Here is a 24,458-nt window from a genome sequence, read left to right as displayed (position 1 = left end):
GTGTGCTCACACCGTCCGGGATCCTTGCATGACAGTCGGGGGAGGGCCGATCGGTGGGCAGGGGGGGCTTCATTCGGGGCTGGGGGCAATGTGGACGGGTGTTCCAGGAATAGGTAGGGCCAATGTAGGGACTACTTTGGCAGTCCGGGTCCGTCGGCTGAGTCCGCCATGGAGCACGGTATGGCCGCTACAGACCGCCGCCGTGCGCATGCGTGGCCTCTGACCCAGAGGGGGTCATATCGGAGCTCCAGCTGTGAGCTCTGCACTAGCTCCCTGCCAGCCCCAGAAAAATGGGGAATCGATGGCCTTTTGACACAGGTTTTCCTGGTGTAAACAACCACAGTTTACACAACATCAGTCTCAAAATCAGAGAATCCAGCCCGAGGCTTCTGACTGTTAATGATTTCTGCACTGGCTCAGCCATGTTCATTGAATGGATAATGTGTACCCAAGGACCTTCTGTATAGTGAATTGGGTCATAGCCTCCTGGGCATCCTTAGCTGCCCTACAAAGACACCTGCAAGCAAGATATGAAGATGTCAAATATTGAGACTGATGACTGGGGGACTTTTACTAATGGCCGTGCCCTCTGGGGAAGACTACCAGGGCTGCCAGGCCCGAACAGAGTCTGCCAGGCCCGAGCAGAGGCTGCCAGACCTGAGCAGACTGCCAGGCCCGAGCAGAGACTGCCAGGACCGAGCAGAGTCTGCCAGGCCCGAGCAGGGCTGCCAGGCCCGAGCAGACTGCCAGGCCCGAACAGAGACTGCCAGGCCTGAGCAGTCTGCCAAGCCCGAGCAGTCTGCCAGGCCCGAGCAGGGCTGCCAGGCCCGAGCAGAGACTGCCAGGACAGAGCAGAGTCTGCCAGGCCCGAGCAGGGCTGCCAGGCCCAAGCAGAGCTGCCAGGCCCGAGCAGAGACTGCCAGGCCCGAGCAGAGACTGCCAGGCCCGAGCAGAGACTGCCAGGCCCGAGCAGAGACTGCCAGGCCCGAGCAGAGACTGCCAGGCCCGAGCAGGGCTGCCAGGCCTGAACAGGGCTGCCAGGCCCGAGCAGAGACTGCCAGGCCCGAGCAGAGACTTCCAGGCCCGAGCAGAGAATGCCAGGCCCGAGCAGGGCTTCTGACCCACATCAGGTAATGTGTAACAGAGCTGACCACCACGGTGCAAACCACTGTCTCACGAGGCTGCCGCTGCAAATAATTGTCCCTTAAATGAATACGCAGAACAAAATATCCCACAGCAACTCCCCAGAAACCTGCCAAAGGAAGCAATTGCAGAAGAGAAAATGATGAAAATCTGATACAAGCTATCAGAAATATTGAGAAAGTAATTGTTTTTTGTGTGAGGCACTAATCTACAGACATCCTGCAAGTGTGGTTACTGCTGGTAAAGGCATCCATTCTCGCTGTTGTGTCATTTTGATAAGTTGCAACCTGCCCAATGATCAGGGTTATTGAAAGCTCAATATGTGGTTTCAAATTGACAAAAGGCAGTGGGCGGCTGTTTGGTAATGATATAAAACACTGAGCCACAAGCCACTGCTGAGTGAATGATGTTGCCGGGCGATCGGCATCGCTCTTGAACCTGATGAATGTGCTGAGTGCCACTTTGCTTTTAAATTCCAACTTCACCAGAAAGTTCCTTCCTTTATTGATTCTTTGCACTCAGAACCCCAAAAATGGGGGACAACTACGTTTATCCTTCAATTTTTGTTGTGGACGGACAGTCCGACACGGTCCCTTTTGCAACCTCGACTAAGCGGAAAAAAATGACCTTGGCGCACAAGTTCCTCCTGATGCTGGTGCTTTTGGCTTTGACTGGCGATGGACTTGGAGCATTTTATCTGTGGAGACTCCAATCTGATGTTCAGGAATTCAGTTCCATGTTTTTAGCTGCCAAGGTAAACCATGTACATCATTCTTCTCCTGTGCAAATGTTGAAGATACATGTAGATAATGTCAATCCACATTCAAAAAGAACATTTGAAATGTCAGTAATTATGTTGTCACTGTACATTTTTGAGCCTTTGATTAAAGCATGTTTCATATCTATCTGACCAGTGGCTGAAACAGGACCGCGTTGATAAAATGTTTGGCACCTTCAATTCTGCACAGAATCTTCCAGAGGTGGAAATGGCAAGAGTGCATTCAGGGGGAATGTACATTATTCCAACTGTTGAACAGGCCAAATGTATGCCAGCAGAAATAAATCTACCCTAGGGACCTAACCAGTTAAAGTCAGAGAAGCTCTCGGGCTTACTGTGTTCACCACAGCATCACTAACGAGCTCGGGTCATAAATTAATTAATAGTCACATTGCTGAGACTGTGGTATTAGAGGGATGAATGTGGTTCTCTGATGTTGAAGATTGCCAGGGTTTAATAATCAGTGTCGCTCCCACAGGGCTGAGCGAGGGGAATGTGCCTGCTTACCAGGCGAGGGAGCAGCTTTATCTGCTGTTACCACGAACCATATCCACAGGGGTATAGAGAGTGAATGCTGAGCAGGAGGGTTTCTTCAGAAGGGTGGGTTGTCACGATTAAACCTTCAATGTGGACTATTCAATATTTTTAAAAAAGAATCATTGATGCGATGTGGGAGTCGATTTGTTGTCCATCCCTCATTGCCCTCGAGTGTCTCACTCGGCCATTTCAGAGTCAGCCCCATTGCTGTGGGTCTGGAGTCACATGTAGGCCAGACCGGGTAAGGACGGCAGATTTCCTTCCCTAAAGGGACATTCGTGAAGAGAAAATGACGAAAATCTGATTAAAATTATCAGAAATATTGAGAAAGTAATTGTTTCTTGTGTGAGGCACTAATCTATACACATCCTGCAAGTGTGTGAACCGGTGGGTTTTTACAACCATCGACAATGGTCATCATTAGACTTTTAATTCCAGTTTTTCAAAATAGAATTCAGACTCCACCATCGGCCCTGGTGGGATTCGAACCAGGTCCCCAGAGCCCTGGCTCGCTGGATTATTAGTCCAGTGACAAATCCACTACACCACCATCTCCCTGTGAGACAGGATGGAAGGAAATCATCGGGAGGAACATAAACTATTCTGCAAATTATTTCTAGTCATCAGTTTGAGAACAGTTGGAACATGCCTAAGAGTGGCTTTGACTATAAAGATATAGAGATGGGTCAATTATCTACTTTAATTTATACAGAACAATGTTCTGGGATATTTATCATGTCAATGTTTAGTAAATAAAGGGACAAAGGTCATCTATTAAGTTGCTGGAAGGCAGATGTTTAGAAAGAGTTGATACTGTACAAAGTAAATTGTCGGATGAAGTGTGTGGCCGTGGAATTCTCGAGTATATTAACCAGTTAGGAAGGATGAGCAGATTATAATATTCAGTCCATCAGAGAGATCCGGGGAAACATCAGAGGGGACAAAAAAGGTTGTTTGAACTGGGACACAAATTGGGGGTGGTAAATTATAAAAGGAAAGAAAGACTTTGCATAAAAGTTATTTTCAAAATAGCATTGCATTAAAACTGCAATCTCTTATTGTTGTTCAATGAATTTGCTAATAATAATTTTGCTGTAAATATGTAAGCAAGTTCCTGTAAGTAATATTGATTTACTTGTTTATCTTGTGTAAAGGTCACAGTAGTATACGACTAAAACGAGGTCTGATGTTCTGCTCTGCCACTTAGCAATATTGGGAGCCTGGGGAGATGGAGAGGATTATTTCTGGAGCAACAAATTACCACAAAAGCCATGCTTATCATATTCTTAGGCAATATAGGCAAAAACGTACTGAGATAGCAGGACCAGTAAAAATACTGTTGAAGGCACAGATCAGTGAGATTTGCCTGTGAAATGATCTAACATGGGCCTAGAAAGATAATAATAAGTAACTAGAATTTAAATTTTAAAGAAAGCTAAAATACTTGTGCCGTTTTTGGAAAAGAAGTTTCAAGGTTAAACTTTTCAGGGTGCGAAAGGATTTGGTAAACTGGCCTTGGCAGTTGCTCCTTGTGGTGAAGAAATCAAAATCCCACAGATTAAAAACGAGGATGTTAAGTGTAAGAAAATAAGTCAGGGCAGATTTTTCACAAGTTGTGGGGTAAACATGTGCAATGGATTGAGTCTGCATTATAAATAGCTGAAAAGAAGAAAACAAGAAACTTCTGCAATTTACCTGTTTCTGTAGGACTAGGCACCCACCCTACACAAGGCCCCACAAACGGCCATTAGATAAATGGCTACACAATCTGTTTTTAGAGGTGTTATCAACCTAAGATGGCAGATGGGTCTTGGTTTAAAACCTCAATGAAAAAGCATTCCAGGTGCTGCACTCCCTGGGTACAGCACTCGGAGAATGCGTCTGGATATGGTCAGGGTCTTGGGAGCAGGGTCTGATACCACAACAGTCAAACCCAGAGCTGGGTGCCATGAACAGAATGAATAGGGAACGCTTATTTGTACCGATTGGAGAGTTAGTGATTCATTTGAAATTGTCACTAAGAAAGTGAGAAGGAAGATTATTGGAATTTTTAAGAAAGGAGCTTTGCTACAGGGAGTGAACGCTGATGAAAAGGAAAATTCGATAAATATGCAACAGGAGAATGTGCAGGGCTATGGGGAGGCAGCACGGTGTTAGGATTCATTTTAATCTGGTGAAGGGAGCACAAAACCAATAGTCAAATGACATAATTTTGTGCTGTAACTTTCTGTTGTTCTTGTCTAGAATTGGGTCAAAGCCACGGGTTAACTTATTCCTGGGAACATTACAGAGAGAGGGTGATGACACTTCAAGCACCTTCCCTATTCACACAATGTGATGGGAGTTCTATCCCTCCTCCCAGTATTTGTATTTAGTTTATTGTCAAATATTTATTGTTTGACTGAACATTAATAGCTAAAAGCCACAGAGAAATGTGAGTGGTGAAAACAGGTCTCACTCTAGATTCCACGTAATCAAATGAAATTAGAAATCCTGGCTAGATTGTTATGTCAAAAAGCCCCAATCCAGCAAACATGTTGATTAAAACGAAAATGATACTGCGATGTCACGGTGTGTGTCAGTATGGTGTCATGGGGAGACAGAGAACTCAGATTAACCATCAGCCTGCTCTAGAATCAAATTCCTGGTGTTAAACATGGTTTTGCTAAATCAATTTGATTTGTTCTTAAGGGCAGCATGGTAGCATTGTGGATAGCACAATTGCTTCACAGCTCCAGGGTCCCAGGTTCGATTCCGGCTTGGGTCACTGTCTGTGTGGAGTCTGCACATCCTCCCCGTGTGTGCGTGGGTTTCCTCCGGGTGCTCCGGTTTCCTCCCACAGTCCAAAGATGTGCAGGTTAGGTGGATTGGTCATGATAAATTGCCCTTAGTGTCCAAAATTGCCCTTAGTGTTGGGTGGGGTTACTGGGTTATGAGGATAGGGTGGAGGTGTTGACCTTGGGTAGGGTGCTCTTTCCAAGAGCCGGTGCAGACTCGATGGGCCGAATGGTTTCCTTCTGCACTGTAAATTCTATGATTAATCTAGGACAAAGGTTTGGCACAACATCGTGGGCCGAAGGGCCTGTTCTGTGCTGTATTTTTCTATGTCCTAATTCACCGTCTACTTCTCCCTCAATCAAATGTTAACATTAAATAGAAATGAATTCTGTAGCAATAAAGCTAACTGTGCTAGAGTAGAAAAGTTGTACTGCCAGAGTCAGGGACAGGGAAATGTAAACTATTGGAAATAGAATATGCTGGAAACACAATTTAACATTTCAGGTGATGAGTTTTAGTGAAAATGAAATGACTGACAGTAAGAATGAACAAAGCAGTGAATCTGATCAGGGTTTCTATAAAGCAGTGAATTTGATCAGGGTTTCTATAAAGCAGTGAATCTGATCAGGGTTTCTATAAAGCAGTGAATCTGATCAGGGTTTCTATAAAGCAGTGAATCTGATCAGGGTTTCTATAAAGCAGTGAATCTGATCAGGGTTTCTATAAAGCAGTGAATCTGATCAGGGTTTCTATAAAGCAGTGAATCTGATCAGGGTTTCTATAAAGCAGTGAATCTGATCAGGGTTTCTATAAAGCAGTGAATCTGATCAGGGTTTCTATAAAGCAGTGAATCTGATCAGGGTTTCTATAAAGCAGTGAATCTGATCAGGGTTTCTATAAAGCAGTGAATCTGATCAGGGTTTCTATAAAGCAGTGAATCTGATCAGGGTTTCTATAAAGCAGTGAATCTGATCAGGGTTTCTATAAAGCAGTGAATCTGATCAGGGTTTCTATAAAGCAGTGAATCTGATCAGGGTTTCTATAAAGCAGTGAATCTGATCAGGGTTTCTATAAAGCAGTGAATCTGATCAGGGTTTCTATAAAGCAGTGAATCTGATCAGGGTTTCTATAAAGCAGTGAATCTGATCAGGGTTTCTATAAAGCAGTGAATCTGATCAGGGTTTCTATAAAGCAGTGAATCTGATCAGGGTTTCTATAAAGCTACGATGACTGCTTAACCGGTTTGGCTGGATGTGTTGGTGAGTAATCACCACAATCCTGATATTGTTACACATTCTGACTGTTTTCCCCTCCTATTTTATTTCAGAACACTTCTCTCATTGTTAGAAGTATCCAAGGTGAGTGATGCTATTGTTAAACTGCAACAAATTTACACGAGCATTAATATATTTCTACAAGAAAAATTATCCATTCATATTTGTAGAATTGTATTCAGGTAAGCATGATTATTATCGAGGAATATGTGCGATTCGCGGAGTTAGTTAAGTGACCTTTTACCCTGAGATTTCAATTGATATCGAGCCCAGTTTGATGGGATTAAGGTGACACTGTGGGAGTTTGACATGAATTAGAACAATATTAATGCAGTAAAGATCCATAACACAACACTATCTCAAAATATCAGTCTGATTCAGAAAGATCACAGGGATGGCTTGTGTGGAGCATACAACAAATCATGCATAGGGCAGCACGGTAGTAAAGGGCAGCACGGTAGCATAGTGGTTAGCACAAATGCTTTACAGCTCCAGGGTCCCAGGTTTGATTCCCGGCTTGGGTCACTGTCTGCGGAGTCTGTACGTTCTCCCCATGTGTGCGTGGGTTTCCTCCGGGTGCTCCGGTTTTCTCCCACAGTCCAAAGATGTGCAGGTTAGGTTTGGATTGGACATGCTAAATTGCCCTTAGTGTCCAAAATTGCCCTTAGTGTTGGGTGGGGTTACTGGGTTATGGGGATAGGGTGGAGGTAGGGTGCTCTTTCCAAGAGCCGGTGCAGACTCAATGGGCCGAATGGCCTCCTTCTGCACTGTAAATTCTATATCCTTGTCTGAGTAGGCAATTTATTAGATTAATAATACTGGATATCTGCTTGTGCTGGATCAGGTTTGGAGTAAATGAATGGAACCTATAGAGGGAGCTTTACAACTAACCCACACTGCAACTGATCTGGGAGTGTTTGCTGGGGAAATTTGGAATGGTTAATTTTCACATTGCAGGGGAGTTTTTGCTGATAATTTTACTGCCAGAGATTGGAGCAGATTCCAGGAAGGGTTTGGGGAAATTGGTCATGCTTAGAAAGGTTTGATATCAACACTGGACAAAGCCGGCTGCAGAGATCAGTGTGAATGTTAGAAGTTGACAGTGATGCTGGGAAGAGCTTGGAGCTCATTCTGGGATTTGTCAATTGTTCATTTTGAATCTGATCGATTTTTGTTAACTGAAGGTGTTCAGGGATTGGGTGAAAGGCGGGTGTATGGAGTTTAATTGTGGGTTTTGAAAATTCTAAGGATATGTCATCTCCCAGATTCTTTGTAACCTTTCCTCCCCAACAACATACCCAAATGGGAAAGCCCTCCTCTCTCAGGAACCTGTCTAACTCCATTGTGGGCGATTCGAGGGAATCCACCGCTCCTGTTATCTGTTTCCAAGAACAATGACTCTGAATATAAATACTTTACAACATCTAATCTAACCCTTTGCCAGTGAATGTTTTACTCACGCTGGCTGGTGCTGCTGCATCTATCCATCCTGAATAACCTAGCTAACTGAATAAAATCTAATCTTTTCATAATTTGAAAAAAAAAAATGGTCAGTTTTAACCCCTGTGACTTTCTCTAATGAAGATAGTCTCAGAGTTTGGTACCCTCCTTGTTATCCAAGAACTCTAGTAACAAGCACTATAACAAATAACAAGCACTATAACAAGCACTATAACAAGCATTATAACAAGCACTATAACAAGCACTATAACAAGCACTATAACAAGCACTATAACAAGCACTATAACAAATAACAAGCACTATAACAAGCACTATAACAAGCATTATAACAAGCACTATAACAAGCATTATAACAAGCACTATAACAAGCACTATAACAAATAACAAGCACTATAACAAGCACTATAACAAATAACAAGCACTATAACAAGCACTATAACAAGCACTATAACAAGCACTATAACAAATAACAAGCACTATAACAAGCACTATAACAAGCACTATAACAAATAACAAGCACTATAACAAGCATTATAACAAGCACTATAACAAGCACTATAACAAATAACAAGCACTATAACAAGCACTATAACAAATAACAAGCACTATAACAAGCATTATAACAAGCACTATAACAAGCACTATAACAAATAACAAGCACTATAACAAGCACTATAACAAATAACAAGCACTATAACAAGCACTATAACAAGCACTATAACAAATAACAAGCACTATAACAAGCACTATAACAAATAACAAGCACTATAACAAGCACTATAACAAGCACTATAACAAATAACAAGCACTATAACAAGCACTATAACAAGCACTATAACAAATAACAAGCACTATAACAAGCACTATAACAAGCACTATAACAAATAACAAGCACTATAACAAGCACTATAACAAGCACTATAACAAATAACAAGCACTATAACAAGCACTATAACAAGCACTATAACAAGCACTATAACAAGCACTATAACAAATAACAAGCACTATAACAAGCACTATAACAAGCACTATAACAAGCACTATAACAAGCACTATAACAAATAACAAGCACTATAACAAGCACTATAACAAGCACTATAACAAGCACTATAACAAGCACTATCCTATGTAACTTCCATTTAAGTTTCATAGCCCCATAGAACCCAGAACCAGACATGTGCAGCCACACAGATGACATATTTGACAGATTACACACAGCACCCTGAGCTTTATAATACCCGACTCTAGCCACTCAACCTGAAATACTATTTACTTTCCCAGTGATGTTGTCTCAGTGCCAAGGTGCCTGGGTGCCGTGTTGCGACTGCCAGGGGTTGGGCCTGGGTGGGCCCTGCCCACTAGTAGGTTGGGGAGTGAAAGGAGGGGATCAGGAAAGTGGGAGGGCCTGAAGGAGGGGCATATAAAGGTCGGGACAACCAGAAACAGCGCTGCCTGATGTGTGCTGTATGTAGAGTTCCTGTTGAAGGTCAGATATTTTCATTTTGGTAGAAAAAATTTGAATGTGGATTACAGGGTCAATGGCCAGGGTTCTGAGGAATGTGGAGGAACAGAGAGATCTTGGGGTTCATGTCCACAGATCTCTGAAAGTTGCCACTCAAGTGGATAGGGCCCTGAAGGAGGCCTATAGTGTGTTAGCGTTTATTAACAGGGGGCTTGAGTTTAAGAGCCGTGTGGTTATGCTGCAACTATACATGACCCTGGTGAGACCACATTTGGAGTATTGTGTGCAGTTCTGTTCACCTCATTATAGGAAGGATGTGGAAGCATTGGAAAGGGCGCAAAGGAGATTTACCAGGATGCTGCCTGGTTTGCAGGATAGGTCTTATGAGGAACGGTTGAAGGAGTTAGGGCTTTTCTCTTTGGAGCGGAGGAGGATGAGAGGCGACTTAATAGAGGTTTATAAGATGATGAGGGGGATAGATAGAGTGGACGTTCAGATCACACCGGGCAGAGTAATCCAGATCACACCGGGCAGAGTAATCCAGATCACACCGGGCAGAGTAATCCAGATCACACCGGGCAGAGTAATCCAGATCACATTGGGCGGAATAATCCAGATCACACTGGGCAGAGTAATCCAGATCAGGCCGGGTACAGTAATCCAGATCACACCGGGCAGAGTAATCCAGATCACGGCGGGCAGAGTAATCCAGATCACGGCGGGCAGAGTAATCCAGATCACGGCGGGCAGAGTAATCCAGATCACACCGGGTTGAGTAATCCAGATCACGGCGGGCAGAGTAATCCAGATCACGGCGGGCAGAGTAATCCAGATCACGGCGGGCAGAGTAATCCAGATCACGGCAGGCAGAGTAATCCAGATCAGGCCGGGCGGAGTAATCCAGATCAGGCCGGGCAGAGTAATCCAGATCAGGCCGGGTTTGGTAATCCAGATCACTCCGGGCGGAGTGAGACGGGTGACTTGCCATCGGCCTGGTCCCAGCATGGAGCCCAGTCTGGGATTTTGGGGGATTGCCTGTTGCCCCCGGCTCCAAGCTGGGCCCATTGCCCCCGGCTCCAAGCTGGGCCCGTTGCCCCCGGCTCCAAGCTGGGCCCGTTGCCCCCGGCTCCAAGCTGGGCCCGTTGCCCCCGGCTCCAAGCTGGGCCCATTGCCCCCGGCTCCACACTGGGCCCGTTGCCCCCGGCTCCACGCTGGGCCCGTTGCCCCCGGCTCCCGCTGGGCCCATTACCCCCGGCTCCACGCTGGGCCCGTTGCCCCCGGCTCCACGCTGGGCCCGTTGCCCCCGGCTCCAAGCTGGGCCCGTTGCCCCCGGCTCCAAACTGGGCCCGTTTCCCCCGGCTCCACGCTGGGCCCATTGCCCCCGGCTCCACACTGGGCCCGTTGCCCCCGGCTCCAAGCTGGGACCGTTGCTTCTGGCTCCACGCTGGGCCCGTTGCCCCCGGCTCCAAGCTGGGCCCGTTGCCCCCGGCTCCAAGCTGGGCCCGTTTCCCCCGGCTCCAAGCTGGGCCCGTTGCCCCCGGCTCCAAACTGGGCCCGTTTCCCCCGGCTCCACGCTGGGCCCGTTGCCCCCGGCTCCACGCTGGGCCCGTTGCCCCCGGCTCCACGCTGGGCCCGTTGCCCCCGGCTCCACGCTGGGCCCGTTGCCCCCGGATCCCGCTGGGCCCGTTGCCCCCGGCTCCAAGCTGGGCCCGTTGCCCCCGGCTCCAAGCTGGGCCCGTTGTCCCCGACTCCACGCTGGGCCCGTTGCCCCCGGCTCCAAGCTGGGCCCGTTGTCCCCGACTCCACGCTGGGCCCGTTGCCCCCGGATCCCGCTGGGCCCGTAGGAGCAGTGCACTGGCTGAATTGTATCCTCTTTCTAGTTACGATCACCTTGCACCGTTGTGTCACCTTTAATTGACAAAGCGACCCCACCATATTGCCCCAGCTTCCTGTCTTTCCCAAATGTCAAACGCTCTTCAATATTCTCAGCCTTGATCACCCTGAAACCACTTCTCTGTAATGACCGTCCGCTGGTGGCTATTGATTTCTGTCTGTGCCGACAATTCATCCATTTTGTTCTGAGTGTTGCTGCATTAGGTACAAAGCCGTTAACTGTCTGTTTATCAGTTGTGCAATCTCTGACCTTATCTGCTGATGCTCTTTTATGTTTGGACCCTGTCCCTTCCTGACTCACTCAGGTTATCATCACCCAATTCTATTTATTAGTTGTTTCATTTTAACTTACTGTTATAACCCTCACAAGATCGATGGGAATGACCCAATTAATCTCCCCGTGGGCCTGGTGGAGAATGAGGGCCCTGGCAGAGTGGCGGAGGCCCATCAGAGGGATAAATACCTCAGTACCACAAAACCCGGCCCAGGTAGGAGCTGAGCTCCGGAATCATCCTGGCTGGGACTGGGACTTGTAAATACTTTCCTTCTGGGAAATGAACCATTTTTGTGCCTCTCCTTTACGGAATCCCCCTTGACTACTAAATTGGCGACGAGGATTAAGCTGCTAATCATTTGGAGCACAGCCTCTCACTTCACAAGTGGGAATAAGGTTTGCACTATTTATAAAATGGCAGACCCGATGTATTCGATGTGGGTGCAGAGGACTGGACTCGGTGTGCGGGGCTATTTTAAGGCGAACACTATCGTTGGGGATGATCGGGAGACGGTATTTCCTCTGACTGCCTGTGGGGGCGCCACTTTCAGCATCATAAAGACCCTGAAGTACCCTGCGGCCCCAGACTCCAAGACGTTCAAAGAGTTAGTGGAGCTTGTGGCAAACCACGACGACCCCAAGCCATTGGTCATCGTACAGAGCCACCAATTTAATATGGCCGACAGGTCCCCAGGGGAGTTTGTTACCGAATTTCTGGCACAATTGCACAAAATGGAAGAGTTTTCCAACTGTGGCCCATCCCTACCTGAGATGCTACAGGACCCCCTTGTTTGTGGAGTAAATAATTTGGCAACCCAATGGAAATTCCAGGCTGACTGTTACTGGACCTAAAAAGGACCATGGAGATCGCTGCCTTATGGGAGAGCCAGAGAAGGGAATCCAAGAATTCCAGGCAATGACAGGGATGGACATACAGCGTAGGATGCCCCCATTCCGGGCCACAGTGCTCCCTCGGACTGGGACCCCCAGAACCCCGGTCTGGCCCGAAAACCACGGGGAGGAGGCCCTCCCCTACAGGCAGGCGGAACACCTCCCCGGGATTGATGGAGGAAGATCCACATTGGGACAGCAATCGTGGCCGGAGAAACTGCAGGTCAGGCAGCAAACTCGCCCCCCGACCCAAGAGAGACCCCAGCCCAGAGCCCAGACTCTCCACTTAGAACAACCTTACATACATACAAGGAGTGTATGTAATTGAATTGCCGCACGCGAGTTTCCCCCACTGGGGTTACTGTCCAGGTGAACAGCTACTCGTTAGAGATGGAGTTGGACATGGTGGCCGCAGCTTTGGTTAAAGGGAGCCTGACCTTTGAGAGAATCAGGACTGAAGTTGAAGAGTTGGGTTGGCAGGACACTGAGGCGGGGGAGGGAGGAGACCCCAGCAATTCGTTAGGCTGCCGTTAACAATAGTGAAGGGCCCCGGACTGAGTCTGCTTGGCACTGATAGGCTACAACGCCTCTGCCTGCACTGGCAACAGATCTTCCAGATGGGCAGCGGAGGACTTTTGGCAAAGTGCCCAAGGTCTCCAGGAAGGCCAGAGCAAAAAGGGGGGCCGTGGTCAAGATATATGTGGACCCTGGGGCGGCACGTGGCGCAGTGGTTAGCTCTGCTGCCGCACGGCGCCGAGGTCCCAGGTTCGATCCCGGCTCTGGGTCACTGTCCGTGTGGAGTTTGCACATTCTCCCCGTGTCTGCGTGGGTCTCACCCCCACAACCCAAAAATGTGCAGAGTAGGTGGATTGGCCACGCTAAATTGCCCCTTAATTGGAAAAGAAATAATTGGGTACTCTAAATTTATTTGTTAAAAATAAAAAAGATATATGTGGACCGTGAGGCCCAGCCTAAGTGGACAGCACGGTAGCATTATGGTTAGCATTGCTGCCTCACAGCTCCAGGGTCACAGGTTCAATTCCAACTTGGGTCACTGCCTGTGCGGAGTCTGCACGTCCTCCCCGTGTGTGCGTGGGTTTCCTCCGGGTGCTCCGGTTTCCTCCCACAGTCCAAAGATGTGCAGGTTAGGTGGATTGGCCATGCTAAATTGCCCCCCCATGTACATACCACACATATACTCCCCGTGTAAATACCACACATATACTCCCCGTGTATAACCACACATATACTCCCCGTGTATATACCACACATATACTCCCCGTGTATAACCACACATATACTCCCCGTGTATAACCACACATATACTCCCCATGTAAATACCACGCATATACTCCCCATATATATACCACACATATACTCCCCGTGTATAACCACACAGATACTCCCCGTGTAAATACCACACATATACTCCCCATGTATATACCACACATATACTCCCCGTGTATAACCACACATATACTCCCCGTGTAAATACCACACATATACTCCCCGTGTATATACCACACATATACTCCCCGTGTATATACCACACATATACTCCCCGTATATACCACACATATACTCCCCGTGTATATACCACACATATACTCCCCGTGTATATACCACGCATATACTCCCCGTATATACCACGCATATACTCCCCGTGTATATACCACGCATATACTCCCCATGTATATACCACGCATATATTCCCCGTGTATATACCACGCATATACTCCCCGTGTATATACCACACATATACTCCCCGTGTATATACCACACGTATACTCCCCGTGTATATACCACACATATACTCCCCGTGTATATACCACACATATACTCCCCGTGTATATACCACACATATACTCCCTGTTTATATGCCACGCATATACTCCCCGTGTATATTCCACACATATACTCCCCATGTATATACCACACATATACTCCCCGTGTATATACCACACATATACTCCCCGTATATATTCCACACATATACTCCCCGTGTATATACCACGCATATACTCCCCGTGTATATACCACGCATATACTCCCCGTGTATATACCACACATATACTCCCCGTGTATATACCACACATATACTCCCCGTATATATACCACACATATACTCCCCGTGTATATACCACACATATACTCCCCGTGTATATACACGCATATACTCCCCGTGTATATACCACGCATATACTCCCCGTGTATATACCACACATATACTCCCCGTGTATATACCACACATATACTCCCCGTGTATATACCACACATATACTCCCCGTGTATATACCACACATATACTCCCCGTGTATATGCCACGCATATACTCCCCGTGTATATACCACGCATATACTCCCCGTATATATACCACACATATACTCCCCGTGTATATACCACGCATATACTCCCCGTGTATATACCACAGATATACTCCCCGTGTATATACCACACATATACTCCCCATGTATATACCACGCATATACTCCCCGTGTATATACCATAGATATACTCCCCGTGTATATACCACACATATACTCCCCATGTATATACCACGCATATACTCCCCGTGTATATACCACACATATACTCCCCGTGTATATACCACAGATATACTCCCCGTGTATATACCACACATATACTCCCCATGTATATACCACGCATATACTCCCCGTGTATATACCACACATATACTCCCCGTGTATATACCACACATATACTCCCCATGTATATACCACGCATATACTCCCCGTGTATATACCACACATATACTCCCCGTGTATATACCACACATGTACTCCCCGTGTATATACCACGCATATACTCCGCGTGTATACACCACACATATACTCCCCGTATATATACCACACATATACTCCCTGTTTATATGCCACGCATATACTCCCCGTGTATATACCACGCATATACTCCCCATGTATATACCACGCATATACTCCCCGTGTATATACCACACATATACTCCCCGTGTATATACCACACATATACTCCGCGTGTATATACCACGCATATACTCCCCGTGTATATACCACGCATATACTCCCCGTGTATGTACCACGCATATACTCCCCGTGTATATACCACGCATATACTCCCCGTGTATATACCACGCATATACTCCCCGTGTATATACCACACATATACTCCCCGTGTATATACCACACATATACTCCCCGTGTATATACCACACATATACTCCCCGTGTATATACCACACATATACTCCCCGTGTATATACCACACATATACTCCCCGTGTATATACCACGCATATACTCCCCGTGTATATACCACGCATATACTCCCCGTGTATATACCACGCATATACTCCCCGTGTATATACCACGCATATACTCCCCGTGTATATACCACGCATATACTCCCCGTGTATATACCACACATATACTCCCCGTGTATATACCACGCATATACTCCCCGTGTATATACCACACATATACTCCCCGTGTATATACCCTGTGCTGAAAACTGCCTTTCCACCTTCGCTGCTCTGACATTCATTTTCTTCCCTTTCTTTGCCGATGATTCAATCCTTTGCTGCCTCCATTTCCCCTCTCCTGAACTCTCAGAGCTGATTCTACCTGAGCACAGCTGCTTTTGGGAGGGATGCTGACATCTTCAATCATTAAGAGACCCTCTATTCTCACTAAAAATCCGACTTAAAGTAGGCAGTATCTGAGATCTGCAGCACAGCAATCTGGCTAATTCGCAGTGAGACAGTTTGATCTGTACTGAACCCTCTCACAGGGATTTGCTGGATGGCCAACTGGAAATACTGCCAATGGTCATTTCTCTTTCAATGAATGCTTTACAATCCAGTCCAGTATCTCTAAAATCCAGCTCTTCTCTTCATTTAGCCTTTTGATAATTTGGTGAGAACACCCCAAAAGTGGTCTAACCAAAGTTTCACACACAATTAGCATAACTTCTATAACTCTACAAATAAACTCGAGTCTTTGCTCTTTTAAGATCTTCTACACAATTCCTTATTAGATATTTGGGGCGGGTTTCTCTCAGCCCTGGGCCGGGTCAGAGAATCCCCGCGAACGGCCCACGCCGCCCCGATGTCGGCACGTGATTCTGCGCAGAGCGGAGAATCGGCGCCGTTGCCGCTGGCTTGGTTGGCACAGCGTCAGTTGCGGGGCGCTCTACGCGGCCGGCCAGCCAATTCTCCGGCCCGGATGGGCCGAGCGGCCGTAAGAAAAGAGACGAGTCCTGGCGGCGCCATTCTAACCTCCTCTGGTCCGGTGGGACCTCAGCATTGAAGGGTCGGATGGCAGCCTGTTGGTGGGCAGGGAGGGTCTGACCCCGGGGGGGTCTGACCCCGGGGGGGTCTCCGATGTGGCCTGGCCTGCGATCGGGGCCCACCGATCTGCAGGCCAGCCTCTGTGGCTGGGAGCCTCCTTTCCTACGCGCCGGCCCCTGTAGCCCATGTTGCGTTGGGGCCTGCGTGTTGAAGGAGGCCACTGCACATGCGCGCGTTGACGCCAGCAGAACTGGGCATGCGCGAATCCCGCGGAGCCCAGTTAGCGCCGGGATCTGCAGCTGGAGCGGCGCGAATTGCTACAGTGCCGTGCTGGCCCCCTGTAGGGGCTAGAATTAGTCGTGGGAGTGGCCCTTTCATGCCGTCATAAAATGCAAAGGCCTTTACGACGGTACAGACACTCTGCCGCGGGATTGGAGAATCCCGGCCACAGTTTCCATATTCCCCTTTAATAGAGATATTATTATTGCCTCGACCATCAACATTAAGCTGACTGCTCTGCAGTTCCTTGGATATCTTCCAGCTTTTTCAATAATCGTTATAAATTTAGTTAAAAATTAAATAAAATTACCATTTATTTGGCTCTGCACTCTTCTGACAAATGCTCAAATATGTATAATGATGAACCTGTTCAAATGTCATTTTTTGAGTAATATCTGTTTTATTATTCAGACATGATCTTCCAAGATTCAACAAAGCCTGCAGCTCATGTAACTGGTAAGAATGCACCGCGGCCATTGTCATCATTAAAATAAGTCAATCAGACTGTCATACTGTTATCATCATTCAATATCGCTGCAATATCCTAACTGTGATTTTATAAAGGTGTCTTCAAACTTCTCAAAGGTGCTTGTCACTGGCGTTGTTTCAAGGTGGTAACGTTACAGGAGGAAAGCGGGATTATGGAATTCAGATCGAGGATCAGCCATGGTCATGTTGAATGGCGGAGCAGGCTAGAAGGGCTGAATGGCCTCCTCCTGCTCTTACTTTCTATGATTTTATGTCTCAGACACTTCTACAGGGAGAATGTGTCATAAAGGATACAATAGCTCAATGATGATGGCATTGGGTTAAGAATCTAGAGGTCATGATTTCAAATTTCATCCTGACAATTTATAAAATTGAATTCAATAAATCCACAAGTAATTTGCAGACAAGCAGGAGAAAAATAACCATGAAAGTTTCTGGATTGCCATTGTGGTCCTGGAAATATTTGATACATTGTTGGTCATCTTCCAAATTCTATGGACTCTGGAGCAGTTCCTACAGATTGGAGGGTGGCAAATGTAACCCCACTATTTAAAAAGAGGGGGGGGGGGGGGGGGGGGGGGGGGGGAGGAAAAAGGGGGAAAATACAGACCAGTTAGACTGACATCAGTATTGGGGAAGATATTGAAGTCGATTATAAAAGACGTGATAACAGAACATTTGGAAAGCACCAATGGGATTGGACAAAGCAGCATGAGTTTATGAAAGGCAAATCACGTTTAACAAATCTAATGGAGTTTTTTGAAGTGGTTGCCAGAAGAATGGATGAGGAAGAGCCAGTGGGTGTGGTATATTTGGACTTTTAGAAGGCTCTTGATAAGGTCCCTCATAAGAGGTTAGTGGGCAAAAGTAAAACACATGGGATAGGGGGTAATGTATTGGCACGGATAGGGGGTAATGTATTGGCATGGATAGGGGGTAATGTATTGGCACGGATAGGGGGTAATGTATTGGCACGGATAGGGGGTAATGTATTGGCACGGATAGGGGGTAATGTATTGGCATGGATAGGGGGTAATGTATTGGCACGGATAGGGGGTAATGTATTGGCACGGATAGGGGGTAATGTATTGGCACGGATAGGGGGTAATGTATTGGCACGGATAGGGGGTAATGTATTGGCACGGATAGGGGGTAATGTATTGGCATGGATAGGGGGTAATGTATTGGCACGGATAGGGGGTAATGTATTGGCACGGATAGGGGGTAATGTATTGGCACGGATAGGGGGTAATGTATTGGCACGGATAGGGGGTAATGTATTGGCACGGATAGGGGGTAATGTATTGGCACGGATAGGGGGTAATGTATTGGCACGGATAGGGGGTAATGTATTGGCATGGATAGGGGGTAATGTATTGGCATGGATAGGGGGTAATGTATTGGCACGGATAGGGGGTAATGTATTGGCACGGATAGGGGGTAATGTATTGGCACGGATCGAGAATCGGTTGACAGATAGGAAACAGAGTGGGTTTAAAAGAGAAAATTCCAAGTGGCAGGCAGTGACCAGTAGGTACGACAGGGATCAGTACTTGGGCCCCAGCTGTTCATGATATATAGAAATGATCTGGGGGAAGGAACCAAATTGAATATTTCCAAGTTTGCTGACGAAACTGGGCCGAGTTGTAAGGAGGATGGAGGAAGTATTCAAGGTGATTTACACAAGTTGAGTGAGTGGGCAAACACATGCCGTACAATGTGGCTAAATGTGAAATTATACACGGTGTGAAAAACAGAAAGGAAGAGTATGATTTAAATGGTGATATATTGGGAAGTGCTGATGTACAAAGGGATCGGGGTGTCTTTGTACACCAGTCAATGAAAGCGGAGAGGCAGGTGCAGCAAGCAATTAGGAAGGCAAATGGAATGGGAAGCACGGTGGCACAGTGGTTAGCCCTGCTGCCTCACACCGCCGAGGTCCCAGGTTCGATCCCGGCTCTGGGTCACTGTCCGTGTGGAGTTTGCACATTCTCCCAGTGTCTGTGTGGGTCTCACCCCCACAACACAAAGATGTGCAGGGTAGGTGAATTGGCTAAATTGCCTCTTAATTGGAAGCATTTTTTAAAAAGGAAGGCAAATGGTCTTCATTGCAAATCACTGAATGTATTCATAGTACATCCATAGTACATAGAACATACAGTGCAGAAAGAGGCTATTCGGCCCATCGAGTCTGCACCAACCCACTTAAGCCCTCACTTCCACCCTATCCCCGTAACCCAATAACCCCTCCTATCCTTTTTGGACAGTAAGAAGTCTTACAACACCAGGTTAAAGTCCAACAGGTTTGTTTCAAACACGAGCTTTCGGAGCACGGCTCCTTCTTCACCTGAAGAAGGAGCCGTGCTCCGAAAGCTCGTGTTTGAAACAAACCTGTTGGACTTTAACCTGGTGTTGTAAGACTTCTTACTGTGCTCACCCCAGTCCAACGCCGGCATCTCCACATCATCCTTTTTGGACACTGAGGGCAATTTATCCTGGCCAATCCACCTAACCTGCACATCTTTGGACTGTGAGTGGAAACCGGAGCACCCGGAGGAGACCCATGCAGGTGGATGTTCAAGAAAGAGATCGATTTTGTTTTAGATTTTAATGCCATCAAGGGGTATGGGGAGAAAGTGGGAATATGGAATTCTAATCGAGGATCAGCCATCATGTTGAATGGTGGAGCAGGCTTGAAGGGCCGAATGGCCTCCTCTTGTCCTAGTTTGGTTTCTATAAAAGGCCACTCATGCATTTCAACAAAGATAATCTACCTTCCATTCGTGTGATTCCATTCCCAAATTAAATGGGTGCCTCTTAATGCCCTACACAGTCTTGGCTTTATTTAACTGTTACAAACGTCAGTAAGAAGTTGGGAGATTTGTCCCATAGACAGTCGTATCCAGAGACATGGCCATATTCACAGTATTTAAAGAGCGTGAAGGCCATCATCAGTCCTGCTCCCACGTGACCGGAGCTGGGAGCACATTTCAGTGGGAGTGACTGACACCCCTCAAAATTAATTCAGGACCTCAGGAAGTCTTACAGGCCACAGAACAAACAAGTTCAATGAAACGTCCAGCAGAGAACCGTCTCCTTTCTGCCTCGCCACAAATCATAAATCACTATTCCTCCAAGTTAATCATCACTGATAGGAATCCCCAGAGGGAAGTGGCCAAAATATATTCTGGACGGGGAATTTCAAAGGCAAACATCAAGTAGGCCACTGATCAGGCTGCTCAAACTCTGAAGGCCAGTCTGGACCTGATGGTGAGAAAACTGTTATTACCCTAAACCACACACACACATTTTTAGAAAGATTTGGTTAGGCACTAGAGAAAGTTTGAGATTCAAGACACTAGCTCAGTGAAGAAAACCACAAGAGTTCACAGGTTTTGAACAAACAAAAACAAACTCTACTATTTACTATATGTATCATACACTAACATTTAACATAAATATAAGGTACATGTGAATTAACAGGCAAACTATGGTTGAACACACCAAACTGCACAATAAATGGTAGATGCGACCAAGACAGAGTCCATGGATTTCTGAACAAGTAACTGAGTCAACCAATCTCACTGAAACTCTTGGATCTTCAGGATTTCTCTTGCCAGATTACTCTTGATTACCAGACTTGGATGGCACAAACAATAGCTCGCCTCACAGCATTTTAATCTCGTCTTCTGAGATTCCATTCCTCTGAATTCCCGGGTAATCACTCAAGCGCCAATTTCAGATCTTTGGCCCGGCTGAGCAGAACATTATTGCTCCAAAGTGGTATCTTTGCCCCAAAGGAACAAAACACGGAGTCACGAACCCTTGACTACTGACTTCACTTAAAGTCTGCTCCTGCCTTTTCCTGTTTGGAGTCTGTTTCTCTGCCCCTCTGGTACCTCTCACTATCCCTTTATGAGATTCTTCTTTTTGGGACCCCTCCCTGTCCCCGATCTGGAACTCTTCTTCTCGATGGCGTTCTGCTCCAGGTCACCTGACCTGGGTTTTTGTGCCATTTTTCTACTTGCAGGCCCGCAGAATGGGAAAAAAATGCAGAACTGTGGATGTGCTGCCTGATCACGGCCTAGACATGCACAAAAACTCCGGGGTCCGTGGGAGTGGAAGTTCCAGCCTCCGCTTCCCTGTGAGGTAAGTATAGCTTTGAACAAAACCAGCAGGAAGAAATAAACAAATGACCCTCTCTTCAGCAACATCCTCATCATTAAATGTGTGTCTTTGACAGCACTAACAGAACCAACTATCACTCAATCCTCATGAAGACAAACATTCCTCTCCCCTGGAGGTGTGATAGAATCTCCACAATCTGTCACCTCATGGCTTGGCCCATTCTTTAAATTGTGATCACAATCAAGAAAGGCCTGGTTCAAAGTATAAAAGTGCACAGCAGCAGCAGGAGCAGACATGTACAAGAATGAGCTACGAACACAGGGGAGCTTCCGCAGAACCGTAAGAAAAACAAGAAACAAAACAAATACTCAGCAGGCCAGACAAGATCTGCAGAGAGAGAGAAACAAGTAACATCCTGGGCTGATGACCTTTCACAGAACACCACAGGTCACCTGCGTATCGGAAGCACAAAAGCAGCAGGTTATAGTTACAGAATCTCACAGCAACATATCAGAGCAAAGGCTAGAATCTACCAAGAATGGTGGACCAGGAAGTTGAATTAATGTTTCCGTCCTCAGTCATGGTGGAGTCTCCCACATCAGTGGAAGAAACACGGATTGTGTGTCAAGAACAATCATTAACCAGAAGTGCTGAGCGGATGATCCTTTCCACCAATCCTGCCATACCCACCGTCATAGATACCAGTTTACTGTCAGTTTGGTTCAATATTAATTTCAATATTGGTATTTTCCATTGGCTCCTAACTACAGCTTTTTAGGGGAAAGGTCCCAGAATTCTACTCTCCTTTCTGACCTAACTCTGAACCACCACACTCTGATTTCAATGCTACTCCATTATTCTAGACTCTCCCACCAGGGGATATTGTACCCGTCCTGTCAAATCCTTCACTCACCTTCTACACCTCAGTTACCCCAACCTCCAATCTTCCATTTTCAAAGGAATGCTGGTTAAAGAGGCAGGTTTTAAGCTGTGTTTTAAACGAGATAAAGAGATTTGGGGAGGGAGTCCTGCGGATAGGAGGGTTGCGAATGACAGGGCGAAGGAAGTGGGAGATACACAGGAGGCCCGAGGTGGAGAGCTGTAGAGTTCTCATGCTATTGCAGGGCAGGAAGAGGTTACAAAGATGGGGAGATGCGGGAGAGCGAAACATCAGGATGCGATTTTTAAAATCTAGGATTTGCTGGACTGGGAATGAATGTAGATGAATTGAACTTGCAGTAAAATAGATCCTGTGGTAGTATGACTAGGGTATTACGGTACCTGGGAGTGTGAGCTACCATTGGTGCAGAGGGCTCGCTGCTCATTGGCCCAGGTATTGTGTGCTTCTTATCCCTATTGGCTAAGAGGAAGGTAGCTCCGCCTATGAGGCGGGGTATAAGAACCCGTGTTCCCCTGCAGCCAGGCCATTTCCTGTACGTCTGCTGCCGGGCTCACTTCTTGCTAATTAAAGCCTATCGTTTTGGACTTCGCCTACGTTTCGTGTCCATTGATTGTGCATCAGATCCCAGACAGCAGAACGTTGGAGGAGCTCCAGAGGAAATGGAAGGTGAAAGGTCAGTCAGGAGAGTGTTGGAATAGTAACAGCGGTTAAAGCATGAACAAGCATGGCAGATAATTTGTAATGCTGGACAGGATGATGGAAGTTTGCTGTTTGGAAGAATATTTATAGATGTTCTTGTTTTTACAGGGTGTAACTGCAGTTCCTCTGGGTATGACCGACTACAATGGGAGCACAGTAAGGGGCTCGCCTTCCTGCGTGAAATTGAATATAAGGAAGGAGCTTTGGTGATTAAAAGAGCTGGATATTACTTCATTTACTCCAAGATACTCCTGGGAGAAATACATTGTGGTGATGAAAGAAATGGGTTCCTGAAGCAGACACTTTTCAAAGTGGGAGAGGCATATCCACAACCTATTGAGTTGATGGCTGTCCGGAAATTCTTCTGCACTGGGGAGAGTACAGACCAGTGGCTCGACAATAGCTACCTGGGGGCAATCTTTGATTTCAGCGAAGGCGATGAGGTGTTCATTAAAATAACAGAAAAAAAAGTTTTGAGAATCTCCAACGGTGCAGAAACATTTTTTGGTGCTTTCATGGTTTAATGTGCCTATCGGACGTCCTATTCATTGTGTTTCTGTCAGTAAATGTCTGCTAACATGTAGTCGGTTCCTGCTTTGCGGATGTTAATGTCTAAATGTGCCACCGGAGTGTGATAACCTAAACTTATATTGTTGCTTTTAACTTGGAACCATTTACTCCGGAATGTGGGCTGGAATCTTGCTGCTGTGCCGAACGTATCGACCGGAGGGTATGAGGGGGGTGCGGGGCAGAGGATTGCAGCTATTGTGAAAAGCTGCCAGTTGTATGTTGCCACCATAATGCCCATTTCATACTCATTGTTTTTATAAATCTTTATTTATTACTGCTTCTGCAGAATTTTGTTTTGTATTGCAGATTACAATTCCCACTTAGTCCCAGAGTGAGATGGTCCATCCCTAGTTCCCCTCAGAATGCAATAGTTGGCCACCACCTTCCTGAATTGCTGCTGTCCCCATTGTGAAGGTGCACTGCAGTGTGGCTAAGCAGGAAGTTCCATGGTCTTCACTCTGAGACAATGAAGGAATTCAGATATATGTCCAAGTTGGGATAATGTGTGATTTAGAGATGCTCTTATCCCCTTGCCTGTCTAGGTGGTAGAGGTCCAGGTGAGTTGCTGCGGTGCATTTTGTAGATGGTACATTTGGTGCAGTCATGATGTGCAGGTTG

At 46.5% G+C, this 24,458-nt stretch overlaps 1 protein-coding gene across 1 annotated transcript; it reads left to right on the top strand.

Moving 5' to 3' along the window:
- Positions 1-1,612: 1,612 nt before the first annotated feature.
- LOC119956988 (tumor necrosis factor ligand superfamily member 14-like) lies at positions 1,613-24,119 on the top strand. The gene is made up of 4 exons (XM_038784565.1): positions 1,613-1,897; positions 6,564-6,594; positions 17,465-17,509; positions 23,379-24,119. Exons 1-4 carry the CDS (start codon positions 1,676-1,678, stop codon positions 23,792-23,794), a joined length of 714 nt encoding a protein of 237 aa, XP_038640493.1. The 5' UTR covers positions 1,613-1,675; the 3' UTR covers positions 23,795-24,119.
- The last annotated feature ends 339 nt before the right edge of the window (positions 24,120-24,458 follow it).

This window comes from Scyliorhinus canicula, chromosome 25 (assembly GCF_902713615.1).
Source record: "Scyliorhinus canicula chromosome 25, sScyCan1.1, whole genome shotgun sequence".
Lineage (NCBI taxonomy): Eukaryota > Metazoa > Chordata > Chondrichthyes > Carcharhiniformes > Scyliorhinidae > Scyliorhinus > Scyliorhinus canicula.
This window is presented reverse-complemented; position numbering and strand designations above follow the sequence as displayed.

What these genes read in the sequence shown, in the direction of transcription:
- LOC119956988 (XM_038784565.1), top strand. Translation starts at nt 1,676, where the DNA reads ATGGGGGACAACTACGTTTATCCTTCAATTTTTGTTGTGGACGGACAG. An exon ending in CATTGTTAGAAGTATCCAAG is followed by an intron (nt 6,595 to 17,464) that starts GTGAGTGATGCT and finishes TTTATTATTCAG; the next exon opens with ACATGATCTTCCAAGATTCA. An exon ending in GCCTGCAGCTCATGTAACTG is followed by an intron (nt 17,510 to 23,378) that starts GTAAGAATGCAC and finishes TTGTTTTTACAG; the next exon opens with GGTGTAACTGCAGTTCCTCT.